The sequence below is a fragment of the Barbus barbus genome (assembly GCF_936440315.1).
Source record: "Barbus barbus genome assembly, chromosome: 34".
NCBI classification, from domain to species: Eukaryota; Metazoa; Chordata; class Actinopteri; order Cypriniformes; family Cyprinidae; genus Barbus; species Barbus barbus.
The window spans coordinates 5,630,253-5,649,410 of record NC_136762.1 but is presented as its reverse complement, the minus strand read 5'-3'; the positions used below and the strand labels follow the sequence as shown (position 1 = coordinate 5,649,410).

Sequence of the window (19,158 nt, the reverse complement as noted above, 5' to 3'; positions counted from 1 at the left end):
GCTGCATTGTATCTACTGCTGCACAATGCAGCAATTGTGGACCGGAATGCGTTTTGTGTCTGAAAGAAAAAATTATTAAAATGTTGAATTTATAAGTAACCGTATATTAGTGTAAAGGCAGGACATCACAATAAATTTACCTATCAAGCTTCAAATGCAAGGAAAATATGATTCCTTTATCTTTTGTTGTTAAGCTAAGAGGCCCATTATTACAACACTAGTTTGTGTGGCCTAATCCTCAAATCATGAACAAAGCTATGCAAAGTAACAGAAAATACTAGTTATTCAGCAACCAAATTGGCAGTTAGATCATTAATCTATATTATCTTTATTGTCTACATTGGAAGCTACTAGTAATATAGTGACTGCGTCATTTATTATTTCATTATAACTGATGCTGTCATAATTTAGTGCAATAAAAGGTTTACGTCTTAGGTCAGTAAGAAGTGTTTTTAATGTCACAAGATTTTAATTTGAAAAATGCTTTCAAATGTTCTATTCTATTCATCAAAGACCCTTGAAAAAAGCAACATTAAGCAGCACATCTGTTTTCAACATTGATAAGAAATATTTCTTGAGCAGCAAATCAGAATGGTTTCTGAAGGATCATGTGACACTAAAGACTGGAGTAATGATGCTATAAATTCAGCCTTACATTACAGAAATTATTATTATTATTTAGTCATTTAGCAGACGCTTTTATCCAAAGCGACTTACAAATGAGGACAACAGAAGCAAAAGAACAGAAAATTGTAGTATTAAAACAACTAAAAACAAATCCAAAACTAAAAGCTAAAACTCTTATAAATATTACCTATACACATTTAAAAAATAAATTAAAAACGACAAATGCATACAACTAAATTTCAAAACTTAACATTTAAATGGAAAAAATAAAAATAAAGCTGAAAACAATTCAAAATATAAAAGAACAAAAGATATAACACTACAGTATAATGATTCTAACATAACACTAAGCAAAACACCAAAAAAAAACTAACTATATATATGTATATGTACCACCACACACACATGCATGCATACTAAGGATGTAACGGTATGAGAATTTATCACGATTATAGTGACCATAATTATCACGATTATCAGTATTATCACGGTATTGTTAAAATGTGCTGGAGATGTTCAAAAAGTACTGACATAAATCACTTCAAGTTTTATAATCAACAAACAAATAAAATTATTTTTGTTTGCATAATCACTAAAACATTAACATGACCAATGATGTTCAGATTTTAAATGACAATTTGACTGACAACCGTTTAATAGCATGTTAAAATATCTAAGGTAAATGTTCAAATAAAGCTTTGAAAAACTTTAATGGTTTCATTGAAAAACTGAATTGTTTAAATGTGTGAATCCCCATAAGCTTGTTTTTCATCAACCAGTCAAAATTTACAGCAGGACATGCAAATTCGGTCCGTTTTTGGCCAGACAGAAACTGCACACAAGCTGAATGTAAATATAAGTCTCTGTAAATCCACTCTCTGACAGCAGGTGGCGCTTATGGAAAAGCGGAATACAGCTGTTTCCAGAAACCTCCGCGAACAAAGCAGTATTGCGATTGAGAACACCTCCTTTAGGTATTACATGGAGGGAAGATGAAAACAAAATGCCATAGAATCGTTTCTGAAGACATTCAGAACCTTCAGAGGTACATTCATATAATTAATTCATTTATAAATTCATTTGCATAATTCCCTCAGCACTCTTTTAAAACCTCCCAGCTTTTCCGCCCTATTTTCACTCAAAATGAAACTACTCCGCTGCTGTGTGCACGTCAGACCGTTACTTAAAACTGCGCTTTATGCTGGACAGTATTTATTTATCGTGAGTTGTTCAAATCGTGGTAATCAAATACGGTTTTAATGATAATTAAAATATGAAACGGTAATACTAACCTTGGGGAATTTTATCATGATTTATCGTCAAACCGGTAATCGTTACATTATAAATGCTATATGCTAAAATATACACACATGCTAAAAACAACAACTTACTTACACATAGTAAGAAATGGTTATAAAACTGAAACAGAAGTGAAACCAGTAGTAGAAAAGAGGAGAAATAAAAAGCGATACTTGTATCCTTTGCCGGTGTCCCAGCCCGGTGGAGTCACACGGTGGAGTCGATGGTCTTTACACTCTTCGGTCATCACATGAGGAGGCCTTCACACAACAACTGCCGCTGTAAACTAAGCTTTTTTTTTTTTTTTTATACCCATCTAACAAAATACTAATTGAATTTAGCTGGACTCACCTTCCTTATTTTTCCACAACAAATGGCCAAGCAAGCGCAGACACTGACAAGATACGCGAGACAGAACGAGACCAAATGCGATATCAGCACGTCTCCACACAGTAAACAAAACAAGCGTTTACAAGAAATAAATTACATTTTAAAATATATTAACTGTTATTTTAAATTGTAATAACATTGCATAATATTACTGTTTTACTGTATTTTTGATCAAATAAATGCAGTCAAGAAACTTCTTTCAAAAACATTTAAAATCTTCCCAAACTTAAACTTTTGAACGGTATTGCGGATAGTAATTTAACCTATTTATATGTTAAACCTGTTAGTTATCAGCACTAAGTGCAACTCTTAAATAGGATATGTTGCTAATGAACCCATTTAAAAAAATATGGTTTGTCATCCCATGGAATGAATTGTCACACTTGCTACTTGCACTTCCTTCATCTGGAAATCAAAAGTCTAGTCAAGCACTTTGTATAATGGGATGTGTCATGCATGTGTTCTGGTTGTGCACATGTGAATACTGTATTCTTGGATCTTAATATAAAACCTCCACAAAGGTTTCAGGAGTTATCTGTGTTTCCTCTGGTCCTCGTTTTCTCTCTCTCTCTTTATTTCTCTCTCTGGTCTGTTTTATCCTGCATTGCAGCTCTTCCTCAGAGCACAGCTGAAGAGCCAAGGCTATGAAAGCCGATCTGTCCCAGCTGAGCAGTGCGCGTGCGCACACACACACACACACACTGAGCAGAGTTTTGTGCCAGGGTCAGGCGAGAGTGATATACTCTTTCAGTGTTTTGATTGAGAGCTGGCAGTGTCTGCCTTTTTTTCAAATGTGGGGTGACAGTGAATATCTATGCTGTTAGATGTTAAATGTTATTTATGCCAGTGTAATATTTATACTCCATAAAAATGTGATGTCTATGCTGGATGGTTTTTATTAGGGGTCGACCGATATGCGTTTTTCAGGGCCGATACCGATTATTACAGACCAAGTAGACCGATAACCGATATATTGAACCGATATATATGTCTGGTGTAAAAATGAAAATGAATGTCAAAATTAAGAATAACAAGGGCTCTGACAAAAACGGCCTTCCCTAGTGTTGGTTGCACTTCTTACTCTTGTCTTCCTCCATGCATCCATCTACAATAAGGGTAATATATAAAGAGAGAGTTAAAAGTGGGGCCACTGTATGCTTCATGATTAAGCCTATGAATACTAAATACTAAAGCTAAACAGCTTGGGAAAATGTAAGTATTTGGCTTCAATAATTTACATGTTAGAAATGTATGTGTAATAGCATAACCTCTCATAATTCTTCATTAATTATTTTCGGTTGACTAAATCATAACCTACAAGAGGTGACTATTCAATTCATCATCTAATGCACATCAGTTGATTAATTTAAAAAGCGCAATGTACACTCACCTAAAGGATTATTAGGAACACCATACTAATACTGTGTTTGACCCCCTTTCGCCTTCAGAACTGCCTTAATTCTACGTGGCATTGATTCAACAAGGTGCTGAAAGCATTCTTTAGAAATGTTGGCCCATATTGATAGGCTAGCATCTTGCAGTTGATGGAGATTTGTGGGATGCACATCCAGGGCACGAAGCTCCCGTTCCACCACATCCCAAAGATGCTCTATTGGGTTGAGATCTGGTGACTGTGGGGCCATTTTAGTACAGTGAACTCATTGTCATGTTCAAGAAACCAATTTGAAATGATTCGAGCTTTGTGACATGGTGCATTATCCTGCTGGAAGTAGCCATCAGAGGATGGGTACATGGTGGTCATTAAGGGATGGACATGGTCAGAAACAATGCTCAGGTAGGCCGTGGCATTTAAACGATGCCCAATTGGCACTAAGGGGCCTAAAGTGTGCCAAGAAAACATCCCCCACACCATTACACCACCACCACCAGCCTGCACAGTGGTAACAAGGCATGATGGATCCATGTTCTCATTCTGTTTACGCCAAATTCTGACTCTACCATCTGAATGTCTCAACAGAAATCGAGACTCATCAGACCAGGCAACATTTTTCCAGTCTTCAACCGTCCAATTTTGGTGAGCTCGTGCAAATTGTAGCCTCTTTTTCCTATTTGTAGTGGAGATGAGTGGTGCCCGGTGGGGTCTTCTGCTGTTGTAGCCCATCCGCCTCAAGGTTGTGCGTGTTGTGGCTTCAAAAATGCTTTGCTGCATACCTCGGTTGTAATGAGTGGTTATTTCAGTCAAAGTTGCTCTTCTATCAGCTTGAATCAGTCGGCCCATTCTCCTCTGACCTCTAGCATCAACAAGGCATTTTCGCCCACAGGACTGCCGCATACTGGATGTTTTTCCCTTTTCACACCATTCTTTGTAAACCCTAGAAATGGTTGTGCGTGAAAATCCCAGTAACTGAGCAGATTGTGAAATACTCAGACCGGCCCATCTGGCACCAACAACCATGCCACGCTCAAAATTGCTTAAATCACCTTTCTTTCCCATTCTGACATTCAGTTTGGAGTTCAGGAGATTGTCTTGACCAGGACCACACCCCTAAATGCATTGAAGCAACTGCCATGTGATTGGTTGATTAGATAATTGTATTAATGAGAAATTGAACAGGTGTTCCTAATAATCCTTTAGGTGAGTGTATATAATACGTGTAAATAATTTAATTGTCTTCATAGCTCCATTGTAGAAGTTGCGAAGAAGACCGCAACTATTTTAATGAAACTATAACACTAATAGCCTGTTATAGGCTCACTTGGTTCAATAGCCTATTGAAATGTACCAATTTCCGTCATCCTAATCTTGGCCTATGTGACAGTAACTTAATCTTGGCCTATGTGACAGTATCTTAGTTTTGGCCTATGTGACAGTAATTTCCATTAGTTTTCATTTACAGAGCAGTGCAAATGAAGGCATAAAACATTAATTTAATTTATCTTTTAATCAAATGAGAGTTGAACTCTATTTTTTGGCAAACAAATGGGTTTACTATTAAAATTAAAACATGTAAGAAATAGCGTATTGTGTGATTGTTCTTTTAAACAAAAGTTGTAATAATTGTAGTAGCATTAGTAAATAAACCGAACTTTTATTTTGACGGGTTGCCATGAGGACCTCTTAAGTTTCTTTAGCCTATTTATGATATGACGATCGTTTTACTCAAACGAAACAGTCAAATGCTCATGAAGTAACTCTCAGAGCAGTTCTGGGGATGATGTTCATGTATTTATGTCCTCATTTAGTGACATGGCAGATGCGGAATACACCGCGAGCGTCGCGCACTCCAGTGTGTGTGTGTGTGTGTCAAAACCGCGCGTCTGTGCCTTTCACATATACAGAGACACGCCGAACATGCAGAATTCATATTTAAATAGTCTTTTAGCAGCTTAATGTTTACAGATAGTCCATATCATGAGTCGATTTAAGTGTACTGACCTACTTTTGATTGATTAATCCAAACTTTGACTAATTCCGTGACTCCGCGTTATACAGTAAATTCCATATGACTGGATTCCGCGATTCCCCCTGCGTTTCCCCCATCTCGGAAACCATAAATAGATAATATTGAGGTTTTTACAACTTCAGTGTAGTGGATTGTAATTTATTGCAACTTGAGCAACGTCTGCTGCTGCCTTTGAGAGAGAGAACTGATGCGCTGATGAAGCAGCACCTGTTAGCAAGCGCTTTCGGTGTGAGAGCGCCTTTAGTCTTCCACGTTGATTGGTCGGACTCCTGACTCTCAACAAATCAGATGCGCGGTGGGCGGAGACTGCTCTAGGCCACAGAGTGGTGAGTTCCGACAGGCTGCATCAGAGCCAAATAGCGCGTTTCATAATTAAATAATTTTATCGGCACATCGGTTTTGAAAATGACCGATGCCGATTATTATAAAAATGCTTAATATCGGTGCCAATAATCGGCCAGGTCGATAATCGGTCGACCCCTAGTTTTTATGCCAGCTGTCACTCTGCTCTGTATGCTTTTTTTTTTTTTGTCTTTTCCCTTTTCAATGAAATATCATGGGCAGTTTTGATCGCTTGGAATGTCATTGCCATTGACGGCTGATTAATTGTAATGAATCTTGGCCTCTGGCAAACTTCTTTTCGTGTTTTTGTCAGAATTTGACACACAAAGTCATGTGACGTGGGTAAACAAATAATTACAAATATGAAAACAAATAATATTTAATCTTTTTAGTAAGTATTTTATTTTACATTAAATTTTATGGGTTATTTTCATTTTATTTTATTAGCTTTTATTACCTCACAAATTCCCTTTAGTTTTCTCATAAACCCCAGTTCAAGTAAGTTTGTTCTAATATAGTTCAGTCTGACATGAAAGATTTGGCTTCTACCCAAGATCTCACCAGGATTGTGTCGTACAAACAGCCATTGTAAAGGCTAAAAAAAAAAAAAAAACACAGTATGATTAGGGTCATTTGATTAAGAGCGATAAATTCAGCGTGAAAGAGAAGCTTCTTCAGAATCAGATATTGACACTTTTTCTCTTTCACGCTCTATTCCCTGCAGACCTCTGATGATGCAATGATTTGTTTTTTAAAAACTGTCACGATTCTTACTAAATTAAAAACTCCATTAGGATACTCGTTTTAAGTCAAAACCACCCACTTTTGGTCACACATTGAATTGCACAGCATTTATCAGCTTGTTTTGATAAATGAATTCTGAAATGTGATGTTCATGAATTTTGCCTAATTTTAGCTTTGTGTTTCTCTTCCCCAGTGTACAACTGGACAGAGGATAAGGTTGTGGAGTGGCTTATTGACTATGTCGAGCTGTCACAATATGAAGAAGCCTTCCGGAAGTTGAATTTCAACGGTACATCCATGCCCCGGTGAGTAAAAGACCCAATTAACAGGTAGAGTGTTCCTTTAAAGCTGTAATTGTAAAAGTATCATTTGTATAATATTGTATATAATAAAAATTGTTATTTTATATTATTTTGATAGTGCATTATATGTAGGGATGCACGATATTATCGGACTGATATCGGAATCGGCCGATAATGGCTTTAAATGTAAATATTGGCATCGGCCCGATATTAAAAGTTATGCCGATATGTCTTGCTGATAAGATGAATGGGTTAACTCGCATGTGCTCAGGGTGTGCTAGTGATTAGATCATGTCAGCAGTGTGGCTCATTCTTGAAGCAAAGTTTTGTCTGAATGATGATTAGATTGACTGCATTTATTCTGTGAAAGCATATACAGAATGACGCGTTCGGTGTGTGATAGAGTAAACCGTAATAGCATGTGCAGAGGCAGCAGTGACAGCCTCCCCCGGGTCTTAATGCCCGTTCGGTCAGGAGTTTTCATCTGTAGGGGGCGCTGTTGGCCTGCTTCTAATTAAATTAAAACAGCGATGCAGCGATTGATATAGTTTGTTATTTTCAAAGCTTCAATGTACTGTTTAAAAAAACTATTTTTAAATATTTATTCTAATAAATAAGTTCTTGTTAAAAACTAACCAAAATTAAAAATATTTTGCTTATAATTTCTGCACAGGAGAGACTTGGTGTTGTTTCCAAACAAAAGGAAAAATATCGGTATCGACCAAAATGTGTTGAAAAAGTATCAGCATATCGGATATCGGCAGATATCCAATATCGTGCATCCCTAATTATGTTTATAATTGTGTATGCGCGCATGCATGCACACTACTGTTAAAGTCTTTTATGCAAACCAAGGCTGCTTTTTGATCAAATGGTAATAATGTGATTTATAGTTCAAGATAACATTTTCTATTTTCTAATATTTTTCAAATGTAATTTATTTCTGTGATGATAAAGCTGAATTTTCAGCATTGTTACTCCAGTCTTCAATGTCACACATTATCCTTTTATTATTATCAGTTTTGAAAACAGTTGTGCTGCTTAATATTTTTTTAATATATTTATTTTGCCATACATTTTTTTTCAGAATTCATTAATGAATAGAAAATTCAGAACAGCATTTGAAATAGAAATATTTGTGCATTGCTGATGTCTTTACTGTCACTTTTTGTTCAGTTTAATGCATCCTTGCTTAAAAGTATTAATTTCTTAAAATAAAAAAAAATAAAAAATAAATTACTGACCCTTAACTTTTGAATTGTAGTGTGTAAGTAAATATAACATTTATAAAACATTCTATCCCAGTTTAATTTTGCCCAGACAACTGGAATTCATGCTAAGCAATTGGTGTCTTTGCCCCCAAAATGGTCATCTGTGCCATTTGGTGTTACTAGTAGTGAAAAAATTCAACACAGCAGCTTTAAAGAAAAGAGCAGGATGTGTTTAATATGTTTGAGACTGTGCTCTTAACTTCTGACATGCTGGTTAAATTAATTTGGCCCGAATGTAATGGGAAACACTTGACACTTGTCCTAACTGAGCATTTATTCTATTTTCGGTAAGACGGGAATTACTTGACACTCAAAAATTGATCGCTGTGAGCATCATTCATGGATTTAAAATGTTCATGGTTAAATGTTTCTTCTTTAACTCTGAAACTCATTTTTCTTTTTGACTCAATAAGTCTGGTCTCTTATTCAGAACGCTTCTGCTCCACTTTTGGATTCATTCAGTTAATTTTCTCTTTTCTAGATTGGCGGTGAAGAACGTTACTTTGACACAGACCGTCCTGAAGATTCTGGATCGGAGTCACTCTCAGAAATTACAGCTCAAGGCTCTGGATACCGTTCTGTTTGGAGCCCCAATGAGTGAGTGAGATTTTCCTCTAGTAGAGCATCATAAATTGAACCAAAGCCATAAATCGCAAACTTTCAACTAACCTAAATCTGTCGTATATCTGTTATATATATTTCTAGAAATGTTTTTAGAAATCTGTACCTTGTGCCTGCTTAGTTGTGATTTGTTTCGCTGTGTAATCTGTCTTTACCTTTAAACATGTTCAAACGTGAGCCAGCATCAAATGATTGATAGCCCACACTAAAACATGCAAATAAGCTCAGAGGAACCTGCTTATCTACTTGGGCTTCAGACGCCTTGTAGTGAACTGGCAGTAATTGCTGTTCTATATGTGGGAGGGGCGGTAGAAAAGCAAGCATGGTGTTTCTTCTGATTTAGGATTGGTACCTGAGAAACAGCTGGCTGTTAGTTTGGACCGGCACTTATCTGGAAAACTCTCCATCATCCAACATAGCTTTTGCATTTAGGATGTATCATTGTTTAAAGCCTTTGCATGCAGGAAGGTCAAATAGTTGTGTTTTTTATTAGTCAGAGAGTGAGTAGCTACACTATGTAAAAATTCTGACAATGGTAAAAGAACATTTGTCTATGAAAAGTCTCACCAAGGCTGCATTTATTTGATTAAAAAATCTAAAAACAGCAATACTGTAGAGTTTTCAGCTTCATTACTCCAGTCTTCAGTGTCACATGATCCTTCAGAAATCATTCTAATATACTGATATGCTACTCAAGGAACATTTTATTATCATCAGTGTTGAAAACATTCGTACTGATTAATATTTTTATGGAAACAGTTACATTTTTGTTAGGATTCTTTGGTAATTAGAAAGGATAAAGTTCAAAAGAACAGCATTTATTTTAAATATATTATTACAATGTCTTAACTGTAATTTTTGGTCAATGTAATGCTGAATAAAATTATTAATTTCTATGAAAACAATATATTTGATCAAGTGTATTATAGAGACCAAAAACAGGCTAACAATAGCATTTGTAAGCTAGTTCTATACAAAAAGACCAGATGAACCCATTGCCATATTGAGCAATGCAATTTCTTCCATTTTATTTTTCTGCAGTGGTCCATTTTATTTTTCTTTTGAATGTTCCTTGAGACCAATTAGCCAGCATCCACAGTTGCGAGCCTCGTAGTCATCTGCTGTAGGCCGATGGGGAAGGCTCGAGGGGCTGGATAGGGAGGGTGTAGACGATCACTCTGTATTCTGAGCACACGTCTTTGGCGCACTAAAACTGATGCGGCCTGTCGTGTCTAACCCTCCAGAATGCTGCTCTACTGGTTCGGCAGGTTTGCAGATATTTGTAAAAGAGAGGCCGTTTTTGATCCATTCCCTTTGTTTAGTTGACGCCTTTTCTTTTTGCACAAATGCTTGGTCCCAGGGGCACAGTCTGTTACATTCCTGGGAATGTTATCTAAAGAATCTGTCTTGACCTGAAAGCGGGATCAGTCTGTGCCAGCATGCGCTCTTTTCTGTTTGCTGACCATACATCAGCTCAGATTCCATGTCACAGATTGTACAGTAACCCTGCGATGGGATTTGATTTACACCACACCCCAGAATACACCGGGGCTGACATAACCATGTGCTTCACATGCCTTTTGTTATGAGCAGGAACAAAGTTGTTTTAGTGCTAGAATGAGTGTTTGACATTTTATGAACGTGATTTAGCACAATGCTAAATCTTGTTTTCAGCAAGACGTGTCTTGTTCAGAATGCTGTTCCAGATCTGGCCAAAGCACTAGTTTTTATTAGCTAGGAGACATGTCTTCCCTTCTGTTATTGGCATTGTTTATAAATATTTACTTTGAATTTATTGCTCCTTGACAGTGAATTAGCCCCAAAAAGCTGGGTCATTCTGTCAGAGATGTTGTGAACAGTGTGCAGGTGTTCTGTTTTTGTTATGTATATATTTCCTTCTTTTTGTATAAAAGAGCTACCTTGTGCTTTTAAAATTATAGTTTGTTGTACTATGTAGATAGTTTACAACAGCACTCACAGTGTGAAGCTATGAAATTCAGAAAATATAATAAATTGTTGCTTCATTGGCTGATAATAGTTTTAAATTAAAAATTTAGATTTAAAAAAAATATATATTTTAAACTTTTTTTTTTTTCTTTTTTTTTTTTTTCTTTAGCAGATTGCAAAATAATTTTTCATACTGTACATTTTATTGTGATGCTTAAATTCACTTTTTAAACGACTACATTTTAAACAACTGATTTTTGTTTAGAAAAAAAACGTGTATATTTTTAATATTGGGCATTTATCAGCAACAACGTGAAAATAAGAATTTTGATGAATGTTTCTGGAGCAACAAATTAGCATATTAATATTTCTGAAGGATCATGTGACACTGAAGACTTGAATAATGATGCTGAAAATTCAGCTTTGCATCACAGTAAAAGAAAGTATTAAAATAGAAAATCTTTTTTTATTGTAATATTTGAAAATTTTACTAAGCCAAAAAAAAAAACTTTCAGAAACAACAAATAAACATACCAACCCAAAACCTTTGAACACTACTGTATATTTTCAGCAGTTGAATTTTTATTGATCGTTGCATCATAAATCACTTTTCTTTTCTTTTTTTCATTGTCTCATGCCAAGTTTTATTACTTTAAGACCTCTGTCCTTCTATCAGAGCGACTATGGAAAATTGTTTTTGTTGTAAGACACTTAACTAGAAAACTAAAATGCTACAAAAATCTGCTCTTCAAATCCAGCAACCTTAATTTTAGGCATTTGCATTTGACATTCCCTACTGTGGTTCCTATTAGAGAAACATCTGCTGTCAGCCATCATGATCGTCACAGTGGTCTTAACAGGGAGTCATAGACAGAGGGGTCTGTATTTGACGGATCTCATTGTTCAAGTTGACTCTGAAGAGGTCCGGCCCCAGGAAACCAGTGAGATGATGCAGCCTGCATGTGACGGCTCAACACCATCTTACCGATCTGTAGACACCAAACCCAGCTGCCTGGTACCTCTGGACAATACTATCATCAAAAACACGTCTCCCATATCCCCCGTTTTGTTAAATCGCTGACACAGTTGACAGGTTTTAAAAGCCTACGCCTCAACATTTAACAAAAACATTTGAATAATTTTTCTCCAGAGAGTGTCACATCACAGCCTTCTGCTTTAGAGATTTGTTTTTAATGTTAGAGCCATGGATCAGCTGTTAGTGCAGATGTTCCAGACACATTGAGCTGTGGTTCTCATGTGGGTCATGCAGGTTTAAGTTCAGACTTCCTTTGCCTTTCCTATCTGATGCGATACTGTGGCATGGTTACAACTTTATCTCTAATAGTTTCGATCTTGCTGCTGGGTAATGGCTGCACCTGCTGAGGTTATATTTTTTGTTAATTTAGCCACTGTATTAAATAAATACTTGGGGTTGTGTTTGTTTTCTTCTAAAAGAGATGCAAAGTAAGCAGATCTAGCCGTTTTTAATGTTTTTTGGTAGGAAAGGGTTACTTTCCTGCCAAGCAATACGAAATGACATTGAGTGACGACAGTCTGCTATGAACCTCATCACCCCGGTAAGCAGAGAGGGGACTGGAACAGTGTCTGACATCGTGCTTACAAGTTCACACACCTCTTTAACATTATTTTTAGTGATCTCCGACTGGCGAAGTCGAACATCATTAGCGCCGACGTGAATAGCAATCTTACTGAATTTACGTTTAGCATTAGCCAGCACTTTTAAATTTGCCAAGATGTCAGGTGCTCTGGCTCCCGGTAAACATTGGACTATGGTGTCTGGTGTCTCTATTTTCACGTTCCAAACAATAGAATCGCCAATAACTAGAGCACTTTCATTAGGTTTCTCAGTGGGTGCGTCACTGAGTGGGGCGAAACCTGTTTGATATTTTGATCGGAACGGAAGAGTGGTGTTTTGACCTGTGACTAGGCCGCCTCACAGTCACCCAGTTGCCCTGCTGCACGGGCTCTACTGGAACCGAACAATGTACAGGACTCCCTGAGCTAGTCGCATCCAAAGCAGTATCTACAGCGCTCACATTCTTACTGTCCTCAACTAAAGTTTGGATGCGTGTCTCTAATTCTGAAATCTTCTCTGTCAGCCTAACTATTTCCCTGAATTTATCACAAGTGAATCCCTCGTCGCCAACAAAGAGAGAGAAACTGTAAATGTGGCAAACAGTGCAAACAACAATAGCAGGAGAAGAAGCCATTAATTATAATAATAGGCACGAATGGAACCGTGAGTGACAAGCTAACCGGCTAACGAATGCTAATGCGCTGCACGCACGGTTTTAAAAAGTGGAAGATCAAATTAGTTTAGTTTGATAGATAATACCAGAAATATGGTGGGAATTAAGTTATATTATCACTTTAAACAACAGAGAGTGAAAGTAAGAGAGAGTCAACAGAAAAGTGAAACTACACGGAGCTACAATCGCAAACCTGTCAGCACGACAGACAGAAGCAATCGATCAGCCAATTGTAGTAATTTTTCACAATGTTACTGATTTTACTGTATTTTTGATTAAATAATTGCAGCCTTGGTGAGTCTTCTTTAAAAAAAAAAAAGGTAAAAACCTTTGGCTGGTAGTGTATATCCTTATAATCAAAGGCAAAAGCTGTGCAAAAAGTGTTTTAGTGTGTAAGTTTTTGGTTATCAAAGCTATCAAGCTGATGCAGACCAACTATTTTTCATGCGAGACAGCCTGTTGTTCTTCCTAGAGGACGATGAGTTGAGAAGAGTGTTTTTCCCATCTCTCAATGCAGACATTTATATTTAATTATGGTTATGTACAGAGAGTAAGAAATTGAGTCACCCAGGGTCAAGACTGTGTGCTGTCCCCGGGGCTATCGTTAGGATAACTGTCTTGCCCAATGGCACAGCAGTGGTAAGTATCGCAGGACCGTAACCGCAGAAGCCCATGTATCCCTACAGTAAATGAACACTTTAACCTTTACGAGATGAATGCACTGCAGCTTACTCTGTTTTCCAGTACAATATTTGCAAGAAAAAGCTTTTAATGCCATGCATTAAACAGCTTTATAGGAAGAATTTGGACAGCTTGCAGAGAAAGCCTGTGTTCCCTATTGATACTTCACTCGTACTGCGTCGCTAGACGCTATGGGGAAAAACTTATTTTTCTCAGAGGACTGAATACTTTTTTAATCACGCAGTGTGGCTGCACGCCCATTGGTTCGTGCAGTGATATAAAAACAAACCAATGGCTCGCCAGCGGTGGTGCATGAGCCTATGGCGGCAAAGCCTGCCAGAGCCTGCCAGAAGGGGCGGGGCCATCTGGCTATAAAAGCGGGCGCTTCGCCATAGGAAATCAGATCAATTCTCTTCGCTGATCTCAGGACTCCAGACGCTCGCCGTTGACATGCCTCGCTGCGGATTTGATGCTGCCTTTTCTTTTGCGCCTCTTCGCTGTTCCAGCCCGCTCCACCAAGCCACGTCAGCGATCAACGTAGACGCCAGGTTGTTCCCTGCTGCCATCCGGCGAGCCTAAAAGAGCCATCTCTATCTAAAAGAGTTTGCGGCATTGTTCCAAATGCCGCGCCGTCATTGCGCGTCATGCAGAATCTCTCTGAACGATGGTGACGGCCACTCAGAGTGCGTTTCCTGCTTGGGTAAACCTCACGCAGAAGCCGCTCTGACCGAGATGGAATGTTCACATTGCGTGAACATAAGTCTCGTCGCTCTGCGCGCTCGGATCGCTTTCTTTTCAGAGAGCGAAGCCGCTCCTCGCGCCCTCCTGTTTTCTTCCTCCCAGGGACCTGTGGGGAAAAAACGACGGGGCAAAGGGATTAAGCGCTCAGCGGCGAGCGAGCTCACGCAGGCTCAGACCCCCCCGTGCCTTGCCCCCGCCAAGCAGAGAGGATTCTCCTGTCCTCTTCGAGCACGCGGATCAATGTTCCTCAGCTGGTGCGAGTGACGTAGTCTCGTTCGGTGCTGTCGAGGACGAGCTATTAAATGACCGCATGTCTCTAATAGCATCAGATGCGGAGGAGATGTCGGGCTCTATTGTTGACCCTGCCCCTTCATCGTCTGCCGAGCCCAGCGACTTGAGGCTAGGGATGGATGCCGAACTTTTCCGCATCCTCTCTAAGGCAGTTGACGAGCTGGGTTTGGAACGGTCTACGCCGGAGGAGCCCACTCGTAGTGGTCTGGACGAATGGTTCCTGCCGGGGCGCCGTCCAACCCCTTGCCACACAGGCCGAGGCCTGGTGGGCCATCCCCGGAGTGTTTCATTGGGTTCTGTGGATTATAGAACGAGGTTATACACTTCAATTCGCTCAAAGACCCCCGCGGTTCAGTGGCATGGTCTCCACCTCAGTGCTGGGCAGCAACACTCACGTTCTGCGAGCCAAGGTAAAGAATTTGCTGGCAGAAGGAGCTATAGAGAGAGTTCCTCCAGCTCAGAGCGAGTCAGGCTTCTACAGCCGTTATTTCATCGTCCCCAAAAAGGATGGCGGCCTCCGGCCCGTCAAGCTCAGATGTCTGAACCGTGCCCTCATGAAACGGCCGTTCAGAATGACTACACTGAACCAGGTCCTCTCACAAATTTGCCCAGAGGACTGGTTCTTTTCGCTGGATCTGAAAGAGACTTACTTTCACATCCAGATAGCCCCCCGTCACAGACGATTCTTGAGATTAAAAAAAAAAAGTGACTTGCAGGCTCTCTCTGTAGGCTCTCTCTCCCCGCCTGTCTTGAGTTTGGGCCTAACGACTCTAAGGTCGTCCTAAAGCCAAGACATGGTTATGTCCCTAAGGCGCTCTACACTCCGTTTGGGGCCCAGGTTATAACACTCTCTGCACTCCCCCCTTCTGAGAAGGACCAGGAGTTTAACCTTCTCTGCCCGATCAGGGCATTAAGAACTTACATCGAGCATTCCGCACCCTGTAGGCAATCGGAACAACTCTTTGTCTGCTTTTGTGGTCGCACCAAGGGGTCTCCGGTCACAAAGCAGAGGATATCTCGATGGTTAGTTGACGCTATTGCACTAGCATACTCCTCCCTGGGCCTCCAGAGCCCCATTGGAGTGAGAGCCCATTCCACTAGAGGCGTGGCCTCTTCTTGGGCGTGGTCTAGTGGTGTGTCCATGGCAGACATTTGTGCGGCGACCGGCTGGGCCTCACCGTCCACTTTTTCCAGGTTCTATAACTTGGATGTTCCGGCCTTACAGGCCCGGGTTCTATCTGCTTAAATGGCACACACCTGTTTTAAGCAGTCTTTTCAGGCATTGCCTGATTCTTCAAGAACGCTCTTGGCCCTATTACTAGTGCTGAGGCTGTACTGACTGTTGGAACGATGATCTAGACTGGACTGACCTCTAGGAGTTCAGTCCTCTTGCCTCCTGCAGGATTCTTCCTGCTCATAATTGGTCCCTCTGAGCCTTATTGCTCAAGGCCAGTTTATATCGGTCGTTCCTCTTCATGGCATGGCGGGATTGTATTTGTCCCCCATAGCGTCTAGCGACGCAGTATGAGTGAAGTATCGATAGGGAACGTACTCCGTTACTAACGTAACCGCTGACGAGCCATTGGTTCGTTTTTATATCACTGCACGAACCAATGGCCGTGCAGCCACACTGCGTGATTAAAAAAAAAGTCTTCAGTTTCGATGTTCTTACCTCATTGTGCAGAATGCAGATTGACTTCTACTACAACCTACACTTCAGCTTTTCACTCTTAAACGGGTCATGGGATCTGTTCCAAAACCTTTTCAGCTGCCTACATATGCAGCATTTTAAATTATCATCGACACACTTCTCATGCGAAGGCTGTTGAAGGTGGTGTCCTTTGTTTCATTCAGTACTGAAAAGTATCAATTAAAAAACGGTTCAATCTATTAATAAAAGGGTTATTTTTACCCAGAGACCTTGTTCACTGATTCTTCTCTGCCTGCTCTCGAGTAAAACCTAATGGAAAGGTCAATCTACTGTGAGTCCTATTAGAAATGTTGCAAATAATGAGTTAATTTGTGTCTTATTCACTGTTTACTAAAGGACTACTTGTCTGATGTATATACTGGTTTCTGTGTCTCAGTGAACAGACATAACCATCTGAAGGACTTCATGCTGGTGGTGTCAATAGTTATCGGAATGGGAGGCTGCTGGTTCGCTTACATCCAGAACCGGCACTCTAAAGACCACATGAAGAAGATGATAAAAGACTTGGAGAGCCTCCACCGGGCGGAGCAGAGCCTTCACGACCTACAGCAGAAGTGAGAACCTGTTCTGCTCTTTCTCTGTTTTTAGATTCTTGGACAAATGTGAGAAACTCTGTAGTGACTCAAAGTACTTGGCACAGGTGCAAGATGTTCCTTTATCAGTCTGCACTGTTTTTACATATTTTAGCATGAACATGCGTTAGACAGGTGTCTTTGTCTGATGCAATGTGTCTAATGCCACGTTGCATGAAATTATAGAGGTGGATGACTGTTTTTTTTTTTTGTTGTTTTTTTTTGTTTTTTCTTCCTTCCTCTAGGCGTGGTTGTGTTTATGGGGTGCAGTCTAACATGTTAATGCTTTTAATAAAAAAAAAACAAACAAAAAAACGCACATTATTTTTCACATAATTTACCTTTATTCTACACTGCTCTATCCCTTCTCCTTGAACGCTCAGATGATTTCCTGGTGTTATGAAGCCCCTCCCTCAGATATACGCGAGGGGCTCAGATTGATAAGATGGCCCAGTGTATTGTACATGGCTCTTAATGGTATGTTTTTTTTTTTGTTTGTTTGTTGTTGTCTCATACTTTTAGATACACTGTTATTTGTAAATGCTACTGCTTATTTTAGCTTTTAATATGCGCAGATGACGTAGGACATCGGCCTCGTGCCTCTGAGGTATGCAGGAGCAAAGGAAACAAAGTTTCCTTACTTTAGCAAAGGAAAAACAGTCTCCTCTTGGCTAATATCAAAATCCTATGAAATGTTTCTTTATAAATCCTCGTTTTGGGCTTAAGTCGTGACCGGCGTTTTTTGTTCTCTCTCCGTGTTCATCACTAATCACGCAATGCCGACGTCCTATGTCATCTGCCGGAGCACCTTCCACGTACGACAGATAGCAAGTTAGAAAAAAAAGTGTTTGACGTTTGAAATATGGATATTTATCTTACAAAAATGCATAGATTCGCTACAGGAGGCCTTTATTCCCTCCCCCCACGGAGCCGTGTGAGGCATGTTTTATTACGAATGCGTGCGCTTTATTTCACGTCTTCTGAACTTTTGACAAAAATCACCCGCTTATCCCATTGTAAGGCTTGGAGGGGCCATGACAATTTTCAATATAACTCCGATTGGATGTCATATACACCTAGGATGCTTTGAGGGTGAGTAAAACAGGCTAATTTTCATTTTTGGGTGAACTAACCCTTTAAGAACCGCTGCTTTAGAACATTGATTTTGAAACTTGTGAATCCATTAGAATTGATAGAAGACAGAATCACGATTCATATGATTAGAATTTTTTTCTTGCACCCCTAGTTCTGACAGCATGGCAACAACTCTTCCTCTTCTCTAAAGCAGCGCAACATGGCCTCGCCCCTGTTGTTGCATGTTCCTGGGGGCAGGGTTTATCAGGTTTGTGATGTCACAAACCCGGGAAGTAGCTCGTTGTAGTCCCTACAAGCCGTTTTTGTAGGCATTAAACTGCCATAATTTTAAAAGGCCATGTCTTCTTTGCATTGAATGTTCAGCGTCGTATCTTTGCAGATATTGTTTATGCTCAAACAGCAACATTACACTAACGTTAAAAAAGTGAAATTGCAATTAGGGTTGGGCCGATAGACGATTCCATCGCCGATGGCTGATAGACATCACGATGTTGAGCCGGCATCGTGATTCCACACCCCCCCCAAATCCGCCGCATCCCAGTACAGTGTTCGGAAAGAAAATGCCGGGACCCCAAAAGGGAATAAATTCATGATGGGAGACAAATATTTCAATAGCCTAATTTCTCTAATATCATTAGGTAATTATACCGTATATAGCCTAAATTGTGGGCATCAGGGAGCCGCTATTATGCCTGGCACTGAAACTGCTTTTTGTGCGATCACTTTTTTGTTTCATGATCACACATACTCTGTTTATACTATGGAGCGGCAGTACTTGGCACACATTTTACAAGATCAGATGCTTGTCAGTTGTACCTGGGATCTGCAA

General features: G+C 39.5%; 1 protein-coding gene across 1 annotated transcript in view; it reads left to right on the top strand.

The window, feature by feature from the left end:
• The window catches only part of LOC306854582 (stromal interaction molecule 1-like), a 48,150-nt gene that overhangs the window by 14,345 nt on the left and 14,647 nt on the right, over nucleotides 1-19,158 (top strand). Inside the window, exons 5-7 of the mRNA XM_079392719.1 lie at nucleotides 7,021-7,132; nucleotides 8,882-8,997; nucleotides 17,039-17,216. Of these exons, the coding sequence (XP_079248845.1) occupies nucleotides 7,021-7,132; nucleotides 8,882-8,997; nucleotides 17,039-17,216 (406 nt within the window). The remainder of the gene's footprint in view (nucleotides 1-7,020; nucleotides 7,133-8,881; nucleotides 8,998-17,038; nucleotides 17,217-19,158) is intronic.